The sequence below is a fragment of the Perna viridis genome, chromosome 7, assembly GCF_037379345.1.
Source record: "Perna viridis isolate PV_CMFRI_1.1 ecotype Kerala chromosome 7, ASM3737934v1, whole genome shotgun sequence".
Classification (NCBI taxonomy): Eukaryota; Metazoa; Mollusca; class Bivalvia; order Mytilida; family Mytilidae; genus Perna; species Perna viridis.
The window spans coordinates 49,378,712-49,403,578 of record NC_142451.1 but is presented as its reverse complement, the minus strand read 5'-3'; the positions used below and the strand labels follow the sequence as shown (position 1 = coordinate 49,403,578).

The 24,867-nt window shown below is 31.7% G+C and overlaps 1 protein-coding gene across 8 annotated transcripts in view; it reads left to right on the top strand.

Annotated features, from left to right (window-relative positions):
* The window catches only part of LOC148613111 (ras-specific guanine nucleotide-releasing factor RalGPS2-like), a 59,513-nt gene that overhangs the window by 3,771 nt on the left and 30,875 nt on the right, over positions 1-24,867 (top strand). For 2 of the 8 annotated variants that reach the window (XM_088595157.1, XM_088595165.1), the window contains exon 2: positions 18,360-18,460. In XM_088595157.1, coding sequence (XP_088451283.1) covers positions 18,360-18,460 — 101 coding nt within the window. Of the gene's footprint in view, positions 1-10,004; positions 11,779-12,750; positions 12,875-13,759; positions 13,781-14,700; positions 14,740-17,980; positions 18,011-18,359; positions 18,461-24,867 lie in introns of those variants that run through there. The other 6 variants (XM_088595159.1, XM_088595158.1, XM_088595162.1 and 3 more) reach the window with 6 other exon arrangements.

Sequence of the window (24,867 nt, the reverse complement as noted above, 5' to 3'; positions counted from 1 at the left end):
GTAAAGTGAAAAGTGATTTCAAAAGTTACAAATGTCACAGTTTTGGTTATCAAATTTGTACTCAAATGAAATTGAAAAAGTAGAATAGAATAAAATTTGAAAAAATGTATTAACGTAAAACAAAAATTAAATACAAGTAAATGAAGGCAAATGCATCAGTATTAGGTTTTCAAATTCAGAGAGTTTTAACTTCTAAAGTGTTTGCTTTTTTTAATGGGCAATTAGTGAATTGATTGAAAGATGGGCCAAAGATTTTTAAGAAAGAAATTTTTTCACAAAAGTGATTGACTATGCTTATATACATGTATATCTGAAAATTGATGATAAGTACATGATTATTTTAACACTTAAGCTCAAATGTAGCAAATCTTCTCTGTCCTCGAGAGTTAAAGACTTAGATTTTTTTAAAAGCGATATTAGATTTTTTTTTATATACATGTATGTATATAAATGCAATATTATAAAATAATGAAATAGTGGATACAAAAAAATGAAAAATAAATTTATAGATTTATAAAGTAGTAGCTCCTGATGTTTAAAGCTCTTAATTTGCTCTCAGGTTCATTCCGAGTTATCAGTGCCAGGCTTTGTGTTTATAACCTTTTCCACATCCTGTTATCTTGAACCAAAATATCAATTACAAAATCACTGGATGTATGTTTTACAATTGAAGGACAGAATCTGAATTTTTAATACAATTTCAACTAGTCAATCTAATCACATGTTAAAAATCTAATGTTTCTTTTATTGCAATAAAGCAGGTAAGAAAATCTTAAATCTATTTCGCCCGAATATAGCTGAAATATTGCTGCTTGGGTGTTAAACCCCAGCAAACATAAATCTGTTATATAAAAATAATTGACTTTACCTAAGATTTCCATTCTTGATTTTAGCATTAAAATATAGAATGTAGGATAGAAAGTCACAGGACAGAAAGTCACAGTTTAAATTTTGTATTTTAACAAAACGTATAGGACAAAAAGTCACAGTTGATTTTTTTTTTCATATTTTTTATATTTTTTTTTCCACACTTGTCTTATTACTATTAGTTATAATTACAAAGACTTAAAAAGTCAGTTTTAATGAAATGAAATGAAAACATAGATGTCAAAATCATCCCAATTACAAAGTATTTTTTATGTATGGCTTTTTGTCATTCAGATAATATAATAGTTAATTGGTGTATAAACATCAATCACTTTAATCATCATATATGTATAGATTATAATTAATTGATTAATTAATTGGTTTCTGTTTGACAGGATGTAGTGCACTCTTGTAGGAAAAAATGGTCGTTTTGTTGTTTTAGTTAAAAAGAAAGAAAATATACTGTCTTTCATGTATACCTACAAGCTTCATAAATGTTTTGACAAAACTTTTACTTCAATGACAGAAATTTTGGCTTCTAATCGTGAGTAATGAAATCCCAGATGTTGTTTTTTTTAGCCCAAAAGTATATAATTGACTTGATTTAATTTCTTGTCATCATTTAAAAATGGAAATTCTACAGAGTAACAAAGGTGGTCCCTATCAATGTTATGAAGGTTTTATCTACACAAGACATACCTTAAGCAAAACCAAACAGTGGTGGAAATGTACTCTTAGGTCCAACCAAGGTTGCAGAGGCAGTTAGTCAACAGATCTTCAGAATGACAACCATGCACCAGATGAAGACTCCATCAGCCTCACTAAACTATGGACTGTGACTTTTTCTGTACATTGTGACTTTTTGTCCACCAGGGTTGAAAATGTAGATTGTGACTTTTTGTCCTGTGACTTTCTGTCCTAGGAGTTTTGTGACTTTTTGTCCTGTGACTTTCTGTCCATTTACCAAAATATTACAATATAACGAGAATAGGTATGGTTTACATTATTCAGGCCTACGGCTTAATCATGAAAGATAAATAATAAAGTTTTCATGTCAGAAGTTTGAACAAACACTTTATTAGTTTCACAGTTATACATGTAAATTTAAAACAGTAAATAAAAATAATGAAAAGCTAATTTTAACTAGAGATTTAATGTTTTTTAAAATGTTACCAAAATATATAGGAAAGAAGTCAGTATAATGTTATGAAGTCCAATACACATTATGATTGTATATTCAAATTTGCTTTTTTTTTTAAATCAGGAAAAATACAATATTTACTTAAAAGCAAATTTTGTTATTAAATCAAGAATAACATTTAGGAAAAAATGTAATGATTTATACTTGTAATTAAAATTTTGTGAATATGAAAATTATAAAAAAAGACTTGCTTTTAACAATTTTTTTTTAACTTATTCTATTTGTATATCAATCCTAAAATATTGAAGTGAGCCACCTGTGTGTAATAATTAACTGTACAGGTAAAACCACCATTAGGTACATGTACCTGTTCAGTTAATTAGGCATTTCGTGTTGTATATTGGATAAAGGTGAAGCTGGTGGGGGGGGGGGGGTGGAGGGGGGTCTTGTTAATTAGGAGCCAATAAGCAATAAATACCTGGCATTGGATGCCAGGTATTTATCAGTCTAATTCTGTGAGCTGTACTGTACATGACTCGTATGGGGTGATTTGCGTAACTGATGTATGGCATATACTATGTTTTTATACAAATCATTCAAAGAGAACAAGTAAAAATGCTGATGAAAAATCAAGTAATGAAGGCTTTTACCTTATAGAAGACATGACACAAAAATATCATTTTTTAAATGTTTATATTTGTGTAAACTATAGTATGTTTAGATACGAGTATAACAAAAGTTTTCTCATCAGGTTATTGCTAATGAAGTTAGTATGAATTATTTGTTTTTTCACGACGATCTAATTAATATGCATAAATGGAAACCAGAAGTAACACCCACTTACCATATATTTTAGGACTTGAGCAGGAGGGTACAACTAAAATACTAACGCTTTGTGTATCGTCCTTTCTATGCCGCTGGGTTATATCAATTAACAATTTATCTTCAATTAAACGACGTAAATGACTATTTTTATGATAAACATGAATATATTAGGTGTAATAAATCAAATAAACCAAGAATTGAAAAAAATAATTTTTTGTGTCATGTCTCTTTGAAGGAGAGAAAAGAAAGATATGTGACTAATTTCAAAGTACTGACTTCATCTCGATCATTACAAATATTTGTATGGTAGCTAGAAAGTGTTAGAATATTCCATAAAAAAAACGTATTTCAAGTATGTTTAAATACATGTAACATGTGAGCACTTACACTTTAATTATCTTCAGATAATTTTGTCAGATCTATGGCTGTTATAACTAACAAATATTTGCACCTCTCTAAATTAGGCAAACAAGACCACTGTATACTTCACTTGAAAAGTGAATTTGTAGTGATTTTTAAGAATAAGTTACAATGTTATAAGTATAAGTTTTTTTTTCATAAAAAAAAATATTAATGTTTTATGCTGATATATTCTAATTACTGAATATTTATTCAAAAATTTCCCTCAGTTAAGGGAACCAATAGAATTTTTCAATTATCTTAAACCCCAACAATCAATCAGTTATCTTAAAAAATGATATAGCTATGATGATTTACACTTGATGCTAATGGATCAAAATCAAATCACAGGTATAATGTACATGACATCAGGAAGAACTCTTCTATAGAAAAACATCATTACCAGTTGATTTTTCCTTAGCATTTTAACAAATTTTCTTTGAATTAAGCCTTGTTTTACTTTCATTATACATTTATCATTATTATACATATACAACGTACATTTGTACATATATGTATATCATGATCCATTGAAAAGTTGTTGAATTGTGTCCCTACAAATTGCAATTACAAGATCTTTTATAGAAATAATTTTAGAGAACTTTATTTTTTCAGTATGGTGATACAATCATTTTAGAGCACCTAATTTTACCTCACCTTTTGTCAAGCAGTTTCTGGGTGTTAAAGGTGCTTGATCAGAAAATTAAGTGTATTGCAATAAAAGATTAGATGTTATACTAATGTTAGACAAAATTAAAGTCTACTTTCCATTGGCCTGTTTTTTCAGTCTAGAATAAAATGAACTTCTGTGATACATTGAGACCCCAGTATACCATCTATGGCTGTCAGAATGGGTCAATCAAAGAAAATAAATTTAGGCTTGAAAGTACATAAGATTTATAAATACTTCACTCGCTGCATTCTGGAGATTTCCATGCACTATTTTCAATGCAAATAATGTCAATAATTTTCTTGAAAGTATTGAAATTCAACCAATATATGAATGCAAAAGTTTCGAACTATGATTCATTCAGTATTGTTGTATGTTATGTCCTGTTATACATTTGTACTTGTACATACCAGTATATAAATTACCCATTATTTTACATTTTCTATTAATTTTGTATTTTGACATTGGTGTAGACATGGCATACATTTCATGTTGTCATTTTGGGGAAAAACAGCAGCCAATCTTAGTCCACTGTTCAATGGCTGACAAACTTTCAAAAGATTTATTTTTGTTGAAAACTGGCCATCACCTGCCAAACATTAGCCCCTTCAACATATTACAGAATTGAAGTCATGCTTGATATTTTGCATACTGTTTATTTACAATCAGTTGTAACAATTGATAGACAATTATTGTTAACTGAGAATCAGACTAAGATATGTGCAATTAATCATTTTGGAGAACCCAGTATCAAGTCAGTGAACTGACATGTTAAAAACATCTCTTATAGTTATTTTTAGAAATGGAATTGTGGAATTTATAATTATAATTCAGCCCTGTACTGTCTTGTCTACCAACAGGTGCTCATTTTTTCATAAACTATCTGATACGCAGATGACTGGGTTATTTTGCATGTAACCCATGACATAAACAAATGCACATTGATAAAATTGATGCAACTGTCAGCTTTGCATAAGTTAAAAAAAAATTCTTGCCTTTTCTATCTTAAATGTGAAACAAAGCTACATGTATATTTCTACCAAGATGGAGTAGGTTCTTAAACAGGTACATGTAGTAGAACAAAAGAGAATAAAATGGCAATGCGCAACTCAGCCTCTTAATATTAATTGATCAAGAAACAATTTGTCTCAATAATCAAAATTTTATTATTGACAAATCAAAACTAAAACTTTATTGATACATATTGTAGTGGTTGGTACAAACTTGTCGCAAGCTTAAAAAATGTTCTTTTGAAATGGAGAATTTACTGTTTTGTATGAAACAAATAGATCAAATGAAACGCTTTTGGTTTTTACAAAATTATCAATTGAGATAAGTTTAACCCAAGTCCAAGAAACTGCACAACAAACTTGAACGTTTCTTAATGAAATAACAATAAAACATGGATTATCATAGGCTGCAGTGAAGAATATTCATTCTGTATTATATCTCAAATGTTTGAAACAAAAAGCTAATTAAAATACTTGTTTGTAACTGTATATTCGATAGATTTCGTAGATTTTTACAATTTATTTTCATGAAAGGGTGCCATTTTTGTTATCGAAAGAAATAACTGATCAAAATACAGCTAAAAATCAGAGTACAGTTTCAATTGTGGATGATGTCTGAAAATGAGAGGGCAACTTCACTTTGCTTTTGGTGTTATCTGAGGGCGAAATGAGCAACCCCAGCGTGACTATTTTGCACAAATCACCTAGTAGCATGAGCCCTGTGCACAAGTACATGTATATTTTAAAATGGGCCATTTTCAGCATTTATTACAAGTATTCAAGATGTTAGTAGGCCGTTTATTAACATTTTAACTAAAACCCTGTATTTTTATGGTCTACTATTATAGCCCATGGCCCCTACTTTTCCCTATCACTGCAGAAAAAAATAAATGTATTGAAGACACTATTTGTCCTGGGAATTTATAGTGAAACTTTAAAATGAACTTTTTGACATATATACAGGCAGAAACCTACCACAAACGAGAACAATAGAAATTGTGCACTCGTTTAGTTGAGGCGGAAAAGTGGATCCTGTTGTTTATTGCCGTTGCTTATGACTTTAAAAGTTACTTTAAGGCAAAAATATATTTTTCAAGTTAGATTAGGAATATCATTATTAAACATTAAATCATCAACAAAAACTGTATCAAATAATAGTAAGACAAAGCCTGGACCTTTAATTAAAATGATTTTGAATGGGTGACGTTTAAACAAAATGGATCATGCCTAATGTTTGGTCACAAAAAAATCAGGAAAATATACACAAGTCCGTCAAATGTGTATCTACCAACTTGTCAGATTTTGAATTTTTTCAAGCTGTTATAAAAATAGAAACAAATTGAGTCGAATGCTTGTTGATGTACAATGTACACATGACATTAATTTACCTAAGTTTACCTGTATAATTACATCAATAAGCTTGTCAGTTATTAAGTTCAAAGGTACTTGTATATCTGCAAAGTGATTATAGACCAAAAGTGCTTTATTAAAATTACTACAAATTTACATCTCTTAGTGATATTTTCTCAAACACTATTAGAGTAATATATATTCTTTTTTTAATTTTATTAATTCCTGCTCTTGAGGTGTGTCCGTGGTAGTATTGAACATGGCTTTTATTTAAAAGTTTCCACTTGCAGATTTTTTTCTCTCTCTCAAAATTTGCAAATTCTGTAAGAAATCTGTTTTATCATGATTCTTTTCAAATCAGTTGAATTGCCTTAAACAACACTTACAGGTACGGTTGTCATTAGGTTTTGTATTTATATCATTTGTTTTTGGTTTTAGTTATTCCATGCGTTTTGTCTTTTGATTTCAGTTTTATGTTTTACTCTTGATTCCTTTCTCACCGTTTTAGTCCTGAATTTCTTATATTTGTGTTACAATCACACTCTCTCTAATTCTATGGTTTACGAATTTTAAAATTATGCCTTTTTTTTTCCAATAGAAAAGGCAATTACACTTCACATGTGCACACAGTGTACAAGATGCAGCTCTGAGAAAACATCCAGATGCCGACATAACTTTGGTAGATTAGAGGACTACGCCACATTCCTCCAAAATCCCCAATACAAACCTTCCTTTACATGTATTATAAAATTTAATCAAGATCAACCCTATCTCGTGTAGACTTGAATTTTCCATATAGCTGACAGCGTGTATCTCATGCCTTTTTATCACTATAAGTATTGAATCTAGCTTTGTACATGTATAAATACTATAATACTCACCATTGAAATTCCATTAGGTTTCATCTTTTTTGTTGAAGTTAAAAAGCAAGGTCATCTCTGTGTAACAAAAATCAGGGACAAGAATTAACAGTAGCCCAGTAGCCCGTGGCTACCAAATTTTGGAAAAAAATATGGCCTAGGGTACCAGCTTGTATTTCCTAAATTAAATTTTTACCCCTGCAAATCACATCTATCACATCTGCAAGTATAATGCAACCTAACAGTAACCAATTCTAATTCAATAAAGAATGTAAAGCTCCATGGGTTGCAGTTTGGATGCGACCATGTGAATTTGGGCAAGTATCAACACAGCATTCAAACTTGATACAACTGAACTCTTAAATTTTTCATTTTGATGGTAGTAACTTAACCATGATCATGGCAGAAATCATTGTGCAGTAACAGTATGATAATATTGAATTTATTTCATTTTTCGTTTGTTGTTGACTTCTTCAAATATTTGATAAATGTATTCCTTATATGCTGTTCGACTAGGCATCCAATCCACATGAGCTGTTCAATCACAATATCTGTACTTTCCCTGTAAAATAACATTGGAGACACTTAAAGAAAAATATGCTAGTTAAAAATTAAACTTTTTTTTTTTTTAAAAGCCCCTACCTCACTTAGTCTTACATGTATATAAAAATAGTGCCTAACAAAACCTTGTGACGAATTCAAAACTAGCTTTCTGGGTGTCATATGCTTGTAATATAAAATATAACGTCTTGGCATAAAATTTGCATAGAATCTTTCCCAAATTCGTAACTTGTATTCTTATGAGAACTGTTCATTAGTTATTATTATATTGTACTCTAATTCTAAGACATGGTTGCCGTGCGACAATTGAAATTAAGAATGAAGCTATAGGACAATACATGTACATTCTACATCACCACTTTTGACCCTTTTTATTTACATTTACTTGTATACTTAATAATGTACGTGTGCTGTGTCTTTCAAGTAAAATTGTATGTTATTACTTCTATATGCGACATCGGAGGAAAAGAATTTTTACTCGGAAGTCACGTGACTTCTTAGTCTTAAAACCATCTGATGTCAATCAAAATGACTTCCGGTTGTTACTGCCTTAAAAGTACTTCCACCACGAAAGAGATCTGGCGGATGAATATAAATATGAATCAAATTGATAATTTCATATAAATACATTGCCTGTTTTTACAGTATTCGATTGAAATTATATTTTACACAATTCACTGTCAAAGAAAAAATAAAATACATATTTAGAAGTATGAACTGTATTTTATGAATGCCTTTGATATCCATATATGGATTCCACGTTTTTGTCTACGTTTAAAACAAAAAAAAATGTTGTCAATGTTCCACATTGAGAAACAAAATGAAAACGAAATGAAACGAGACACAAAGAAAGAGAGAAAATGAAATTAAAATTGAAATTTCGAATCATCAGTATTGTGTGGATGTGTAGTTGTAGTAGTGGTGAAACGCTGATCCCATTGTAAACAATTGTTTTTGGGAAATAAAGAAAAAACAAATCACCATTAGCAGATTTTAAAGTTTTTAAAATATCTATAAATGTCTAATGACTTCCGAGGTTCAACACCATGGGCGCTTTGAAACTTTTTAGGAAACTAGAAACACTTACCTTAAAATTAATATACATGATCCAATTTTAAACCATGAAATATCATTGGGGCTTTTTACAAGTCATATGTTATCAACACGTGAATGTCATTCATATTCAATCATTTTCTGTACCAGATCCAGTAACAGCCTGTCGCATCCATTTTCTCTCTCGACAGACGAAAATCAAAATTAAATGGGAGATAATATAACTTGGGTAGATTTCTGCCTGTAAAGTAATGGAAATGTTATAAGTGGTTAGTGATACTGTTACATTTTTGAGTTACCTCCCTTACTACATTTTATACCACAATGTACAATTGTAAACAAGTACTATCTTTAAAAAAAATGATAGCCGACCGAATAAAATTTTGCTCTTTTAGCTTATAATTTTCTACAAAATCCTTAAAACTGACATTTACAACAGCTCTGTTAATCTCTCAAGTCGTACCACAACACCTTCCCACTCTGTTTGCTGGTACATTGTACATGTATCACTTAAAGAGGAATTCTTTTGCCATTGCTCTTCTTGATTTTTATTTCTATTTTGTAACTCAGCAAAAATATCAACATGTCTTTTTGTCTTGCTCTATGAAATTCCCTAGATTTTATTTAGTTTCCTGCTGTCAAACAATTTTTTTTACAAATGTTATGTGTACACTATACATGAACATGTACATATGTATGTCATCAGTGCTTCTTTGCTTTCCATAAATAAGTTCAATAATCTACAAAAAGGTAATTGTGTATAATACATTTTTAAAGCATCAGTTCAACTCTGATCCATGAGTTACCTGTATCACTGGAATGATAGGATAATTACTTGAAAAGAGTGAATAAACAAAATATGATCAGAAGTACCAAAGAACATCTAGATTTAACCAGTGTGCGAAACTTTTTCTGTCAACAAGTTAAATCTTACTGTGTTCTTGACACAAGTGATCATATTTTGGTTATTTCTGATAACCAATTGATTATCCTATTTATTGTAAAAAATTTCTCCCTTATATGTTGCTATTTTCAACCTAAAATTCAAATTTTATAAATGGCAGTGATGTTTTAGCAGGAGAAAGTCAGAGAGTTCAATTACTGAATTTATTTCACAGTGTCAATTATGGTAAATTTTTACTGAAGTAACATTTGGTTAATCACTGCTAGCTACCGGTATATAGTATTCTGTTTTGTTTACTCTTCTCTTATACAGCATTTCAGTACATGGAAACTGGTTAATTATATTTATACAAATTATTTGACTTGGCAACTGTTTGTATACATTATCATTATTAACAGAAAAATGTTCTCTGTCAAGCTGTGATTTCTGTCTTTTATATACTTAGTATAACAATTTTCAAGAGATAAACATTGGCAAAAATGGTTTCCTAATTTTTTGGAGCTTGTATCCAGGCTTGCTGAAGGATTATAATTGATGTGTGCAGTTTCTCCATGGAAAACCACACAAATTTCATTAGTTTGGCATCTGAGTTTCTTCAGAGCTAGGGATTTATTTTTCTATTGTATGTTTCAGCTGTGGTAGCAATATTTTTTTCTAAAGACTCCTATATTGGTAGTCAACAGAATCAATTGAATATTCAATTGATCTCTTTCATTGCCTGCCGACTTTTCAATGGCTGTCTTAATTTGAAACATAAACTTTCCATTCACCTCACTTGAATGAACTAGAAAATAAAAGCAGACTGGCTATAAACTCTATTTGGGTTCACATGGCTTCTAGACAAATTGATTAAACATTAATTCCACAAATATGCCTGTAGCTAAAAGAGATTTTAGCATATGTCATTTGTATTATTACATTTTTGGTCTGAATGACGACACTTTGACATTTAATGGCGGAAATGTACATTGATGAATTAAGATACAGTATAAAGATATAACTTACAGGGATGAGAATTTTGCTTCAAGAGTGTTTCTGATCGATTCCAAACTACTTTAATAAGTATATTTAGATGAGGATATTCCATGTAATGTGTATGGTTATGAAGGAGTATTATATTGCTGTAAGGTACATTGTTGTATTCAAAACAAAATTACAATTTTGACTTTGTGATTTAGAAATTTGTAACTTTAATTATATGGTGTACAAAACAACAGAAGCTTGTTGTACAAAAAATGATTTTAATTCCTAATAATAGATCAAGTTCCTTTTTTCTACATCAGAAATAGAACGAACTGACAATGGTTTATTGTTTTTGGATAAATAATAGCTGAGAAAACAAAGCCATGTGTTCTAACAGATGTGCCTAAATGTTTTTTTTTTATTTTATTTTCTGGATTGATGCTCTTGTAAGTTACAAATAGGTGTTGACTTCATGATGATAAAACTACCAGATCTATAAATAGAAACAGCATGCAGATGATGATTGTAATTATTCCAGGAGTTTATGCATGAGTTATCTGATGGTTAAACATAAAAACTAATGATTGTTGTCTGGATAGGACTGACATTAGAATGATAGAAGACAACTGAGGTGGAAATCAAACCAGGAAATTATCAAGTTTTTCTTGCAGAAATATTGTCAACTGGCTGTGTATAAGGCTTTATTCCAGGAGGATTATTATTTCAATGCTTGTTCAGGGTTACATGTATTTGGATTAAATTTGTTATAAAAATAATTTGATGATTACTAAGGTGTGTAAGGATCTATCCTCAGACTAATGCTTTCAAGGACAATAATGTTTTATCAGATTTACCAAAATGAATCTGAATATATGAAACGGATAGAAAAACATTTTGTTGGAATGTTTAGTAGATTTGTACACAGGTTTTACCTACTTTTGTCAGTTGTCATTTAGTCCTGTAACTTGTGGAATTATTAGTATTTCAAAAATGTAAACAGGTTGCAACTGCTAACAATTTGACATCATGATGTTGTGAGTCACAATTCATTTTCCAGACAATATTATTGTATTTATTTGGAAAATATTTGGAATAGAGATTGTGTAACTTTTCGTTGTTCAGGTTGTTTCGATCGAATTTGGAAAAATATGCCTCTAAGGAGGTCTCGTTCACAGGTAAGTTGTATCATTTATAACTTAATTCTTGACTAGGGTATAAAACATTTATTAAGCTTTAATAATCATCCCAATATATATAGATGTTTTGGACATCCTTTTTATCAAATCCTTTGTCCATAACTTAAATGAATAAAGCTAATTTACTATTAAAAAAGATACATGTGATTCCATTTTTTTTATATTTGCAACTAAAAATAGTGTACCCCTTGGTCCTGTATGAATAAGCATTTTTACAAGGAGTCAGAATGTTTCTTAATCAACATAAAAATGATAGTAAAATTCAAGATCTTTACCCAATGATTTTTTTATTAGGTGTAATAAGAAGCACACATTACTGTTTTACTTTAAGTTTTTACTTACTGTACTTTAATAAATACAGAATTAATTGAAAGCTATCATACCAGATACATGCAATATACATTACTTCAGACTTGGAGTTCATGAATATACTTTAAAGTAGTACTCTGTCTCTCTGTGAATTTAAATATTATATCAGACAGCCCGTAGTGTGCATTCTTACAAAAATGAATTAAGCCTGGGCCTTGGGAGATCACTGAAAGGTACAAGGCGTAAATTAAACTAGGGTTGAAAATGGCCTTGTGAAATCTAGAATTCTTCACTATGGCCCGATAACATTTAAACATTACTTTTAAAGAATGGCTGATTATGGCACTGTGAAATTTCTTTCCATAGCATCCTAGGCTGATCTCTATCTATTGCTCTAAACATTGTACTGAGTGTAATATTATCACATTGTCAATCACATCTGTACTTTACTCTTCCGTTTTTTGGATGAATAGTGTTAAGGTTGACAATTAATGTCAACTTTAATCAAAGTTTAAAACATTTTAAAATTATAATTTTAAGTGATTAGTAATAATCAGTATGAAGTGGCACTCAACCAACCCATCCTCTTAACATATACATACTAAAGTGTCACTGTAATACATGTATGTCAAGTTGATTGGTTTAATGCATGTGATAGAAGTCAAGGACCCACCACTCTGTCATGTTACTCTCATCTCAATGACTTCCTTCTAATAATTACATCTACATGATGTATTCTATGATACATGCTGTTGGTTCAAATGAGGTAGGCTAATCCTATTTATGACATGAATGTACAAAATATATTAATGATACATGTATTCTATGCATACATGTACTTTAACAGTTTTTGTGTCTGTCTTTTCCTAAAAGCAGAACTAGTTCTATGTCCAAAATTCAAAAACTTGATGAAAGATCCTAATTTAAATTATTTTAGTTCCAACTATATTATTTGTTTGTTTGTTGTTTGTTTGTTGGGGTTTAATGTCCGAGCAGCAATATTTCAGCTATATTCAGACGATGAACATGAAATGGATGATAAAATGAACATGAAATGAAAAAAAAAAAGGATGGGACACAAGTACAGTAGGGTCGACAAATTTTGATTGCCACTGGAAAAAGGGGGGGATGGGTAAGGTCGGGCAATTTAGCCTCCTGTGGCGGAGCGCAAAGGTTCCTACTCCTATCGAATACCACAGCAGGGTTCTTTAACGTGCGAGGAACGTTGCATCTTTCCCAACAAGGTGCACCACTATGGTTTGCGGTCAGGTTTTCCGTATTATAGCCTGACAACCCCAGCATGCAACACACCAGGGGTACCCCATTCCACCACCTGGGGCACACATCCCAGTTGCTCTGTTGGCAGAGCGCCTAGCCCCCGGCTAGGTTTCTGAGCACTATTTAGTCGCCTTATACGACAAGCTTAGCGCTGCTGCAGGCATATTCAAAAACTTGATGAAAGAACCTAATTTAAATTATTTTAGTTCCAACTATATTATTTGAGGAGAAATTATAACTTTCATTGTTTTGGGTATTTGGAGTACATGTATTGGTACATGTACAAAATGGTTTTGACTGTTTAATTGCATATATACATGTATGTTAGTTTTTTTCATATAGGGTTGGTGTCACATGTTCAATTTTTTTTCAGTGCTATAGTTCCTCAAGGAATGTAAGTTATATAGTATAGGGAGTTAATTACATGTAGATAGCAATGATAGCACAAATCTGCTAAGATATCACTATAGATCTAGGTTTCACTTCACAGTTACAAATTTTTTTACATAAGGCCAAAAAAAAAATTTTCCTTTTTTGTCTTGCTACCAGCTAGAAAAATATAGGGAAAGTTGGTAGGAAAATTATTTTATTTTTCAAAAACAATTTACTTTAAGTTAATGGGAAAACAGTATAGACTTAAACAGTGCTTGAGCCAAAATGGCATAAAATGTTTAGGGTAAGTAGGGTAGATGGAAACAGACATTTTTTGGCCTAATCTGACCATTTGTAAGCTATGTTAGAATTAAAAATGAAATATTTTTTATTTTATTTACTATGTCTATCTGACCTTTGGAATGACTGAATACGAAATTTCATTATGATAATTTAATTTCAGATGTAACAAGCTTTCTGATTGGATAAAATATTTTGTCATATCATATCATATCATATCATAGACCAAATTGTTATACGACTGTGACATTATCACATCATCAACCTTTTCTGCAGATTTACTGATTTGCTACTGAAATTAATTGAAGAATTAGATGACTGTCATAGTTTTTGGTCTATTGGAAATAATCTCAATGCCCATGGTGCACACTTCAGAAACAAAAATTCCATTTTATCATTGTTTTACCATGAGCCAGCCATTTATGTTGCATTGTTTTACCCCAAGCAACAGCAAGGGGTTAAATAACAACACAAAAGACCAACCCATAGTAAATCAATAATAAAATGTAGTTATCATGATTAATTTCAATTCTAACAGGACTAGTTTCTTCATTTTTTTGAATAGACAAAGCCTACATGTATGGGTTGCATGAAATGTTGCTCATATGTTTATCTTTATTTTTTACCAGGGCTATGGTCTAAAAAGCTTTGTACCATATGGAAATTGTACAAAATCTCATTGTACGTCATTAATCTCACAATCACTCTGTACACTGTACTATGTGGAAATTGTACAAAATCTTGTACATGTACATCAGTAACCTCACAATCACTCTGTACTATGTGCTATGTGGAAATTGTACAGAATCTTGTACATCAGTACACAATCTCACAATCACTCTTTATTACATATTATGTAGAAATTGTAGAAAATCTCATTGTATGTCAGTAACCTCATCAAGTTGTGAAACATTTACTATTTATTTGATTGTAGTTTCATTGCTTTGCTCCTTGTTCAATTCCATTTTTAGCTGCAATAAAATAAGATTGTAAAAGTGATCAAGGTAAAGTTTTATACATAAAAATATTAGTGGTTCATTTCAGTTCATCACAGAGTAACCAGGCCTGTGTTTTTATGTGTTACTGTAAGCATATTAATTTTTGCAGATTCTGTTAATTGAATATATTTTCGCGGATATCAATTTTTGTGGTTTAAAAAAAAAATGGTAAGCAATATGAAGTGTTAAAAATTAATTCTGTGTGTACTATTTTTCATGGTTTTCTGTCCACCGTGAATAAAGGGATTAGTATGTTTACAGTATTACATGTAGAATAAAAGTGGGCATTTTTCATGTTTTTAATAGTACTAAATTCAAAAGTTTCTATATGATTTTATTTTGCCCTTGATACAATTCACCTTGTTATTACTCTACTTACTATCAAACATAACTGCTGGTTGCATTATTCATTTTAACATCAAAGTCTGAAATCTTACTGAAATAATAGCTTTCAATATGAGATAAAAGAGAATCGCTGTAATTCTAACAGCAGATTATCATACTTTGAGTTTGATTATATTTAGCAAAAAGTTCATAAGGCAATATATGGACCGATTGGTCACCCCAAAAAAATTATATAGACCGAAGCACAACTGAGGTCTATTGAATTTGTGGGGGCGACCAACAGGTCCATATATTGCCTTTTGGCCCGAAGTGGCTTGAACTATTTGCTATATTATACTTTGTTATATAGTTTACTCTGGATCATTCGTGTGAAGAAAAGAGAAACATACACAACTTCTTAAATATGACTTCATGAAAGCAAGGCAATCCATATAATTTCTTACCAGTCCATATGGCATTAGATGGACTGGCAGTTTTATCTAAGAAAGTAAACCAATAAAAATGGTACAAGTATAATATTGGTATATATTATACTTTTAAGATTTTTATTTGTTTACTAAATCTTTGATATAAATGCCAGTCCATATAACGTCATATCAACTGACCGGGAATTATTTGCACTGCTCACTTTCAAATTAAAAATGACGTCATAGTTGAAGAAGTTGTTTACTCTTTTTTCCACACAAATGATCCATAGTAAACTATTTATATAAAGTATGATATATCAAATAGTTCATGCTACTTCAGGTCTAATTGCAACGCTTTGGTCCATATGATTTTTTGGGGTTTGACTAACCAGTCCATATACTGCCATATGATCCTCAGCATTATGAACTACATGTATTTGCTAAATATTGCTAACCCTACCGACTGGGTTTCAGTGATAGTGCTGCTTTGGACAGTGAACTCACGGTCACATGGTTTCAGTGATAGTGTTTCTTTGGACAATAAACTGTCAGTCGCATTGTTTCAGCGATAGTGCTTCCTGGGACTGTGAATTCTCAGCCATATGATTTCAGTGATGCTGCTTGGGACAGTGAACTCTCAGTCATTGTTTTAGTAATAGTGCTTCTTCGGATGGTGAACTCTCAGTCCCATGGTATCAGTGATAGTGCTGTTTGGGATGGTGAACTCTCAGTCCCATGGTATCAGTGATAGTGCTTCTTGGGACAGTGAACTCTCAGTCACTTGGTTTCATGGTTTCAGTGATAGTGCTGCTTGGGATGGTGAACTCTCAGTCAGTTGGTATCAGTGATAGTGCTTCTTGGGACAGTGAACTCTCAGTCACATGGTATCAGTGATAGTGCTGCTTGGGACTGTTATATTTCAGTCACATGGTTTCATGGTATCAGTGATAGTGCTGCTTGGGACTGTGAATTCTCAGTCACTTGGTTTCATGGTTTCAGTGATAGTGCTGCTTGGGGCAGTAAACTCTCAGTCGCATGATTTAAATGATAGTGCTTCTTGGGACAGTGAACTCTCAGTCACATGGTATCAGTGGCAGTGCTGCTTGGGACTGTTATATCTTAGTCATATGGTTTCATGGTTTCATGGTTTCAGTGATAGTGCTGCTTGGGACAGTGAACTAGAGTAATGGTTACTGATTCATTCTATTGTTTTGGGTCATATTGCTATAAAGTATTGACCTAGAATACTATTCTTCATTGACTGTTCCATGGCGAGACAGTTATAGATTTTTGTAATCCCAGTATTCTCTCAGGGGAGCTGTCAGTTTATAATAACCAAGATTGCCCTTCTCCCTGATTGTTTTATTATGGTACAAACTGGAGCTTACACAATAGAGGGATAATTGTGAAAACTGTCATTAATGACATCACTATCTTAGAGCTCAAAGACTAAATTATTTTATATTACCATCGTAGAAAGTAGGGACTACACAAGGAGCAAGATTGAAAAATGATTGAAAAAAAGCAAATTAGATAACTCAGTAATTTCATTAGGTACACCACAAGGTTTGAAGAGTAATAGTCAGTCACACAGTGCATGTATATATCTGCATGAAAAAGATTATAGTTTTATTTCCTATTTAAGTTTTAATTTGTTACTATAATTTGATGTATTTATTATAATTCTCCATACCACATATCATATCAGGATGTTTAGCTGTATAGAGACTAGTTTTAGATCAAAGGGGAGATAATAAATTTTAATCAGGAATTTCATGTAATATCTCAGTGTGGCTTCATTCCTTTGAGCTTGGCTAATCAGATAACAATTCAAAGGAACATTGATTGTTTACATAGTAATTAACACTCTGTGTAATCACTTCTTAACAAATTAATCCATCAATATTAATAAGGAAGACAAATGATTCACATGTAACTGATTTATATATATATGTATATTAAACTGACAAGGGATATTAGGACTTGAACAGGGCATGAAATTTAAGGTGCATGTAGTTATGTATACACATATTTGATACAAACTGTTAAAAAGGACTTTCCTTTCATTATTTTTATTGGTCTTTCATACGACACTGGGAAGCACTGCTCAGAATTAATACATGTACATGTACAGATGTCTGTACATTAGGACTGAGTTTTGTACATTATTGAGCTTTCTACTACACGATGTGGCAAACTATTGTGAGTAATGTTCAAAAGATAACTTTTAATTTTCCTTCATAAACCTGTAATGATAATGTTAAAATCTTCACAGCATTGCAAGGATTGATTGTTAGTCTTTCCCACATATGTGCATGTATGTAAGGTATAAGGTTTACTTATTTATGGTTAATGTGTGATCTATTATTTGAGGTGTAAGACATACTGTTGCAATTCTGTCTTTTAGAAACAGTCACGCATTTATGAATACTAGTGTATTACTTATACTATTAATCATTTTGCATTAGTGTTTGGCTTAAATAATTGAGAAAAAGAAATTGCTTGCATGTTTATCTTTTTTTAATGTGTACACTTGATTTTTCTTTTGCAGAGTGTGAAAAGGAATGCCTCTTTCACAGAAAGTGTGAGGTCACTACAGATAAAACATGATGGATTCATAAGGAGATTATCTGATTCCTTCTATCCCACAAGGTAAGAATATTATCTTTTCCACTGTGTGATTCCATCTTTCCCTCCACATGAAATGACTGTGTGATTCCTTCTTTCCCTCAACATAAGATGACTGTGTGATTCCTTCTTTCCCTTAACATAAGATGACTGTGTGATTCCGTCTTTGCCTCAACATAAGATGACTGTGTGATTCCATCTTTGCCTCAACATAAGATGACTGTGTGATTGCGTCTTTGCCTCAACATAAGATGGCTGTGTGATTCCATCTTTCCCTCAACAAGATGGCTGTGTGATTCCATCTTTCCCTCAACAAGATGGCTGTGTGATTTCGTCTTTCCCTCAACATCAGATGACTGTGATTCCTTCTTTCCCTCAACATAAGATGTCTGTGTTATTAGTTCTATACTACAAGGTTAGACAACTTTGAAAAGGAATTTACTATTTGTGCATAAATTGTAAGCTTTTGTCACAGGGTTAAATGGATATCATTTGACTAGATGTAGAATGATTGAACTAGGTTATGTGGCAGTTAGGCCCCAAAAAATAATACTTTTGTTTCCTGCTGCCAGCAAGAAAAAAGAAGGGAAATTACTTTATTTTTCAAAAACATTTTACATTGAGTTAATGGAGGAACAGTCTAGTTTTTTTAGGCAAAATGTCCATAGAATGTCTAGGGTAGTCACAAAAATAGGGTAGGTAGGGTAGCAGGAAACAGACATTTTTTTGCCTTTTAAATACTTTTATTGGGAATTTTGATCACATATTCATATAGAATTAAATCCTTGATATATGTAATCCTGTGTTTAAATGTTTAATACCTATTTGAATCCAAGGTATTTGTTAATCTTATTGAATAGCTCTTTAACTGTAAAAATATTTGACCTTTGTAAGACTGACCCCTACTAAACCTATATTATCTATGGCCTTGGGAAATGGTAAACTACATCTTATGGACACTGGTGGCTAGGTTGTAAAGGCATATTTAAGCAGTGACATGAGTGCTTTTGCACTAACTTCCAGTAATTAAGGTCCACTTGTAGGTTTTAGGTGACAGGTCTACACATGATTGATAGATGGAACTGGTAGTCCTCTGTTGTGTTCCTCTTTAGGCCAGCCAGCTTTTCTTGGAGGTTTTGCTTTTGCTCTGCACTGTCTACTTATTTGATTAAACTGCTTGTAAAAACATTTTTTTAGACTAATTGAAGCATCATATAACAAATACTTGCTTCTTAAACTACAGAGTATGTCTCCATTCAAAAGTCATTTTAATGCATTCTATATGTGGTCAATTCAGAAACTACTTTTTAAAAAGTATAATTGACTTGTATTTGCAATAAGACTTGACTTTTTATGAGCAACTTGGCAGGTGTTTTTAGAAAAGCAAAGGATGCTTACCCTACCGGTGCACCTGGTCCATGCTCTGTTTTTAGTGGAGTCTGAGTTGCTCATTTGCTTTTGTTACTTTGTATGTATAATTTTAGTTACTTTATGTTCTTTGTTGTGCATGTCTGCTTTCCATGTCTGGTCTTTGTCCCTGGATTACATTCTTTTCATTTTCGCAAGAATATTGGTTACCTTGATTACTCTTTTAAATCTCATAGTACAAATTTTTACCATTATTCCTGTGGGATAAGTCACTAAATCACATAAAAATAAAGTAGCATATTCAGCTGATATTGTATAATTGCATTGAGTAATTGATGCACACAATAATTTCAGAACTTCTAAATGTAGAATCATATTTTACAAATCTTTTATGAGGATTTTTTTTTCAAAACTAAATTCAGCATGAATTTGTCATTGAAACTTGTGCAGTCTTAAAGATTTGTAGATTTACAATAACAGAAGAGACAAGTAAAATATACAGTCAATATGATAGCTAGATTAAAGACTTGGCACTTGACTCACAAATACAAGTTCTAAAAGTTAGTTACTGAGGAAATGATTTTTTTTAAGTGTTTGGAAATCTAACAAGAACCTTAGATGTAATTTAGATACTTGTTTCTAATGTAATAATAAACAGTTTTGATGTTTATATATAGAATTATGGAATGTTAGAATTAGATCTCTTCAAAAATGTAATCTTCTTAAGTTCTTGAGGTTATACAATTTATTTAATGTTTAACTTCAAGGCCATGTTTTGTTTGTAATAGAATAAGTACATGTACCCTTAACCATTGGTGGTGTAGTATGTTTGAGCTACATGTACATGTACCCTTAACCATTATGAGTATAGTCGGTTTCGGGTACTTGTACATGTATGTACCCTTAACCATTAGTAGTGTAGTCCGTTGGAAGTACATGTACCCATAACCATTAGTGGTGTAGACAGTTTGAGGTACTTGTACATGTACTCTTCACCATTAGTGGTGTAGTCACTTGATGGTACATGTTAATGTACCCTTAACCATTAGTGGTGTAGTCAGTTTGAGGTACTTGTACATGTACCCATAACCATTAGTGGTGTAGTTTGTTTGAGGTACTTGTACATGTACCCTTAACCATTAGTGGTGTAGTCAGTTTGAGGTACATGTACCCTTAACCATTAGTGGTGTAGTGCATTTGATGTACTTGTACCCTTAACCATTAGTGGTATAGTACATTTGAGGTACATGTACCCTTAACCATTAATAGTATAGTACATTTGAGGTACATGTACCCTTAACCATTATTGGTATTTTACATTTGAGGTACATGTACATTATATTTTTTCTTCCTATAATTGAAATAAAGATGGTTAAGTTTCTTTCAGCATCTCTTACAGAGAGGTTTTCTGTAAATTAAGAAATAATTATGGAAATATTATGTCATTTTAGGCCAAAATTTTATTCAATAATATCTTTTTTGATAATTGAGAAAAAATCCACTTACATGTTGGTAATAATAAAATTTTGAAAATACGGGTTGTACAGATGTTGTTTATATCATGTTATAATAGTAAAATTTATCACAATAAAAACGTTGTTAAATAACTTGCACCCAAAATGTGTAATGTTATGATTTTTTTTCTATTATTCACCTACACATAATATTTTTTACAAGTCGAGAAACAAATCAAACGAGAACACATGCTCATGGTGCATGCTCTTGAGCATTAAGTACCAAAAATAGCAGGGTGTATCATACATCTCCCTGCTTCAATTCTCCTGGATTGTAGATGTAAAGTTTTTCTCTTATTAGCTGATAAAACTCCAGGCCATGTTTTGCTAATTGATAAAATCTTTTTTCTGACTGGAAATTGAACAAAATCCAAAATGTGGGTGTAAGAAGATCAGAAGGTTAGTAGAATGTTGGCAGCATGTAAACAGTTTATTTATGTTTCCTACTGTTGTTAACTTAAGCAATTCAATTGTTACTTCAAAACATCAGTCGCCATATGTTTATGTCAGAAGGAAAAGTGTGTTTGATATTTCTCACATTAAAGTTTGATTCTCACATATTGCTTGGATTATGAATACACATGTAGCTGTTACATTTATCTGGCTAGGTAGCCCAAAGGACTTTCTGATAGATTAATAAGGATGTCCTCTAAATTATATTGAGGCCCTGTCTTTTGGTTTAGTAATTTTTTAAGAATTATTTAGGTATCCCATTGGACTACCAAATAAATTTCTAGTTACTGTGAAAGTACTTTAATTCGTGGATCTGGGAAGAAACTCAAGTTCGTGGATTCCTGAATTCAGGTTTTTGAAGTTTTCAGTATACACATCAATGGAAATCTACTCAGGAACCAAATTTCATGGTTTTCCCACCCACGAAAACCATGAAAATTGGTACCCCACGAACAATAGTACTTTCACAGTATTCCTCTCTCAAATTAGGTAGGCACAGGACTACCAGACAAGTGCTATTGTCAAACCCTGACTTGAGTACATTGTTTCCTACCAGTTTCAGTCTAGGAATTACATGTACTGAGCTTTGTATACAACTGCTATGTTTTGTATTGTCCTCTGGGTTTTGTGTAGACTCTTGGTTTCTGTGCAAGTTAATAGAATTTGCCACCATATTCCCTTTTACATGATGCAGGTTGAGATTGATTTTGAGGGCTATTGCCCTAACCGTTAATGCAAACAAATATAACTTTGTATAAATTGCTCTTGACTAAATTCAGTGGGGAGTAAATTTAAAGTTGTGATTTCTTAGGTTGTCTGTGGACACTTCGTTTCCATGCAATAACTTCAGTTGTGATTGATCAATTGTTATGAAATGTTGATATGATTTTAATGACTTCTAAAGGAAGGTTTCTACATTTTGTATTTGTGGCTCCTACTGTTTTAGAATAAGGGGCTAAAAAGAGGAAAATACCAGTTTTATTAAAACCCATGGAGTATTTTTCTTTTCCTTCTGATTTTGTTAACTTTTGTTTGGTTGTCTTTCTTGTATAATTCTGGTAAACTAATGAATCAGCAAATTTCATGTGTTTTGGACCATTTTCAATTTACAGGGGATCAAAGATACAACTTTTTTTGTTTTTTGGTCCGGTTTCAAATTTTTTTTTTTTTGTTCACCTGGCCGAAGGCCTTGTGAGCTATTGCCATCACTTGGCTTCTGTCTTCGTTTTAACAGTTATACAAAACTCTTCTCCTCAGAAACTACTTGAATGATTAGAACCATACTTGGAATAAATGTTTCTTGGGATATCCTGCATAGAACTGATTTGGGAAATTTTGATTCGTCGAAAAACATGGCTGCCATTACTAAATATAGAACATAGGGGTCAGATGGTAGATTTTTTAATATATCTCCAAAACTGTTGTTTAGCTAAATTCGGACATAGAATAAAAGTGTTCAGCATGATGAGATCTATCTCTGGTCAAGTTTGGTTTTAATCCGTGGAGCCATGTTGGAGTTATTGCCCTTTTTCAACAATTTTTGCTATTTTTAATGTTATTTCTTTCAAAAATCTTCTTCTCTGACACTACTTAACCATATAAAACCAAACTTGGTATGTTTCTTGGGATATACTGCTTAGAACTGATGTTGGGATTTTTGATTCGTCAAGAAACATGTCCGCTGTTACTAAAAATAGAACATAGGGGTCAGACAGTAGATTTTTTAATATAGCTCCAAAACCATTAAGTTTAGCTAAATTCTGATGTGGGTAAAAGTGTTCAGCATGATGAGATCTATCTCTGGTCAAGTTTGGTTTTAATCCGTGGAGCCATGTTGGAGTTATTGCCCTTTTTCAACAATTTTTGCTATTTTTAATGTTATTTCTTTCAAAAATCTTCTTCTCTGACACTACTTAACCATATAAAACCAAACTTGGTATGTTTCTTGGGATATACTGCTTAGAACTGATGTTGGGATTTTTGATTCGTCAAGAAACATGTCCGCTGTTACTAAAAATAGAACATAGGGGTCAGACAGTAGATTTTTTAATATAGCTCCAAAACCATTAAGTTTAGCTAAATTCTGATGTGGGTAAAAGTGTTCAGCATGATGAGATCTATCTCCGGTCAAGTTTTGGTTTTAATCTGTTAAGCCATGTTTGAGTTATTGCCCTTTTTTTAACGATTTTTGCTATTTTTAATGTTATTTCTTTCATAAATCTTCTTCTCTAACACTACTTAATCAATTGAAACCAGACTTCGTATGAATGTTTCTTGGGATATCCTGCATAGAACTGTGTTGGGATTTTTGATTCATCGAAAAACATGGCCACCATTACTAAAAATAGAACAATAGGGGTCAGACAGTAGTTTTTCGCACATATCTCAAAACCGTTAGGTTTAGCCAAACTCTTTCATTTGCTTAAATGATCCTTATTATAAGGCCTTCAAAAGTCTTCAGGGATCAAAGTTGTCATGCGACTCCTTGTAAGAGTTATTGCCCTTGAAAGATGTAAAAGTTATTTTTTTTTTTACAGTTTCAGCCAATATCTTCAAACCTATAATAGATAGAAAGAAACTTTCAATTGCTGAAATGATCCTTATTAAAATACCTACCAAAGTCTTCTTGAGTCAAAATTGTTGGACATCTCCTTATTAAATTTATTACCCTTGAAAGACAAATTTTAACCAGGTGAGCAATTCAGGCTCCTGGGAGCCTCTTGTTGGATTCCTTGTAAGAATCCATATTTACAATTTCCAATTTGAATTCAGATATCTCTTGCTTATGGTTTTCGAGTTAAAATGGGTTATATGGACCACATCCTTAAAAATCAACTTTTAATTTTTGATCTGATTTTGAAAATTTTTAATTGGATTTCAAGTTATGTGCTATGCAAGGAATGAATTTCAGAATTTTTTCCAATAGCTAAATTTAGCAAATACTGAAAATTTACACTTGCTAAATAAAAAGAAATTTGGGTCATTTCTGGGCTTTATCTATATGAAATATAGAATTTCATCTTAAACAGGGCTCAAGCTACTTGAAAAAAATAGAGAGAAGTGACTTCTCTTTCAGAGAGACACTAGGGAGAAGTG